Here is a 2,156-nt window from a genome sequence, read left to right on the forward strand (position 1 = left end):
TGTGCATGCGTGCCCAAGATCCCGAGAGGAGAATGGAGGAGAAGGGATTGCGGCGTGACCATCCCCCTTGGGGGGTGATTTCTTGCTTTCTGTCTCTCTGTCTTTCTCTGTCTGGTGAGCGCACACGCCCTATAGCAAAAACTTCTCCCCCAAAAAAAGAGATTTTTGGTATAGGGCATGTGTACTCACCACACAGAGAAACAAAAAGTGAGAAATAAACCCCCCAGGGGGATAGCCACACTGCAATCTCTTCTTCATTCTCCTCTTGGGATTCTGGGCATGCACAAACACATGCCTAGTGTGAGATTTAAGCCACTTGGTCCAGGACTCAAACTGCAGTTGGCTATGTGGGAGTCCAGTGACATAACCACTAATCATCTGTTGGTCCCACCTAGCATGATTTTCAAGCCACCAGGTCCAAGACTTAAGCCACAGTCAGCCATGTGGGAATTCAGGACCTTAACCATCATGCCACCATCTGGCTCCACTTTTCCTTTTTTTTTTGCTATAGGGCGCATATGCTTGCCAGAGAGACAGAGAGACAGAAAGCAAGAAATCACCCCCAGGAATGGCCACAGTGCAATCCTTTCTCCATTCTCCTCTCAGCACTTTGGGCACACATACACATGTACCCAGCATGAGTCTTATGCCAGCCAGTCTAGGCCTTGAACCACAGTTGACTATGTGGGAGTCCAGTGACGTAACCATTACGCCATCTGCTGGTCCTTTTTTGTTTTTAAGAGATATTTGCTATAGGGTGCGTGCACTCACCGGAGAGACAGAAAGAAAGAGAAATCATTCCCCGGTGGGATGGCCATGCCACAATCCCTCTCCTCCCGGAATCTTGGGCACATATGGACACGCGCCTGGCCTGAGTTTTAAGCTGCAGGAGCCCGGATTCAGTCTGTGGTCAGCCAAGTGGGAGTTTAGCACCTTAACCACTATACCACCTGCTGGCCCCAAGTTTCCTGCTTTTAAGAGGAAAGTCCTGCAAGGCAGAGGAACTCACCCAGAAAGTACCAAGCGAGGAATCGTAGGGAAATCATTCGTTTTCGGGGCATGTGGAACAGGTAGACAGTGTCAAGGACTTGGTCTTTGGGGACCTGGCAGAAATAAAAGAATGGGGGTGTTTTAAGGTAGAAGATCCCTAAATTCTTATTCTTCAAATCACAATGTATACCCTGAAGGCTCATCCTCAAAAGAAAACTCTTAAAAAAGAGTTCTGCCCGAACCATGAGGTTGATGACCCGGAAATCCTTCTGTAGGCCATGACCCACAAACTTGACTCCAATGTCAATGAGAAATCGAAGCTTTAAATAGGTAGACTTGAGAGTTGTTAGGTGCTTGGATGAAATTTTGGCATCGAGGTCTCCTGGCTTTATCCCTGAATACTGAGTCAGGTAATCCACCACCTAGGGACAGAGAAAAGGACAAGTCATTAAGAAAATGAGGTGCAGAATCTTCCCTTACCACTCTTCTCTGGGTTCCTAAGCACTCTACATAAGTGTGGCGTCTATCTCACTTGTACCTCCATATCCTTGTACCTGTTCCTGGGTAGAGATGTAGTCATCAATGAAAGGGATACCCTCATTGGGTCCCTGGCCCCGAACACAGGTAATCCTTGCTACTGACATCTGGCTTGGTTTAATGGTAGACTTGGTACCATCACTGCGTAACTCGGCTTCCTCCTATATGAGAAGAGTTAATAAGGAAATCAGAGAAATGCTAACAACTTCTAACATCCTCAGAGTTATGTTCTAATGCCTCATCCTTTTGGTCTTGGTTACCTCATTAAGGGTGACAAACTCAGCATCCAGGCCGACCAGGTCCCCAACCTGTGGCATCTCATTCAGCATAAGTGGAATAAAGGTGGTATGTGTTTTCCGCTGCTTCCGTGCCAGTGAGGCTTCAGCCAGTAAGACACTTGCCTCAATAGGGTTCTTGACTGGTAGGGAGAATACAGAGGACAGAGTGCTGGAGACAGGGAAGTGACTAGGGGAGAGAAACCCAGTGTGGCTGATCAAATATTACACTATGATCCTTCAAGGATCAAAGCATATAAGTATAAAGATCGCATGTGATGAATGGAGCACTTAGAGCAGGTCATATCAGAAAATTATCAAGACATATGCTAAAAAAAAAAAAAAAAAAAAAAA

The 2,156-nt window shown here is 46.4% G+C and overlaps 1 protein-coding gene across 1 annotated transcript in view; it reads right to left on the reverse strand.

The window, feature by feature from the left end:
- Nucleotides 1–2,156, reverse strand: part of PAN2 (poly(A) specific ribonuclease subunit PAN2) — a gene marked incomplete in the record, with an annotated part of 23,531 nt that overhangs the window by 1,839 nt on the left and 19,536 nt on the right. Inside the window, 4 exon segments of the mRNA XM_027767144.1 lie at nucleotides 1,010–1,103; nucleotides 1,233–1,412; nucleotides 1,545–1,688; nucleotides 1,788–1,945. Of these exon segments, the coding sequence (XP_027622945.1) occupies nucleotides 1,010–1,103; nucleotides 1,233–1,412; nucleotides 1,545–1,688; nucleotides 1,788–1,945 (576 nt within the window).

The sequence above is a fragment of the Tupaia chinensis genome, unplaced genomic scaffold (genome assembly GCF_000334495.1).
Source record: "Tupaia chinensis unplaced genomic scaffold, TupChi_1.0 Scaffold143970_1, whole genome shotgun sequence".
In the NCBI taxonomy this organism is placed as follows: Eukaryota; Metazoa; Chordata; class Mammalia; order Scandentia; family Tupaiidae; genus Tupaia; species Tupaia belangeri.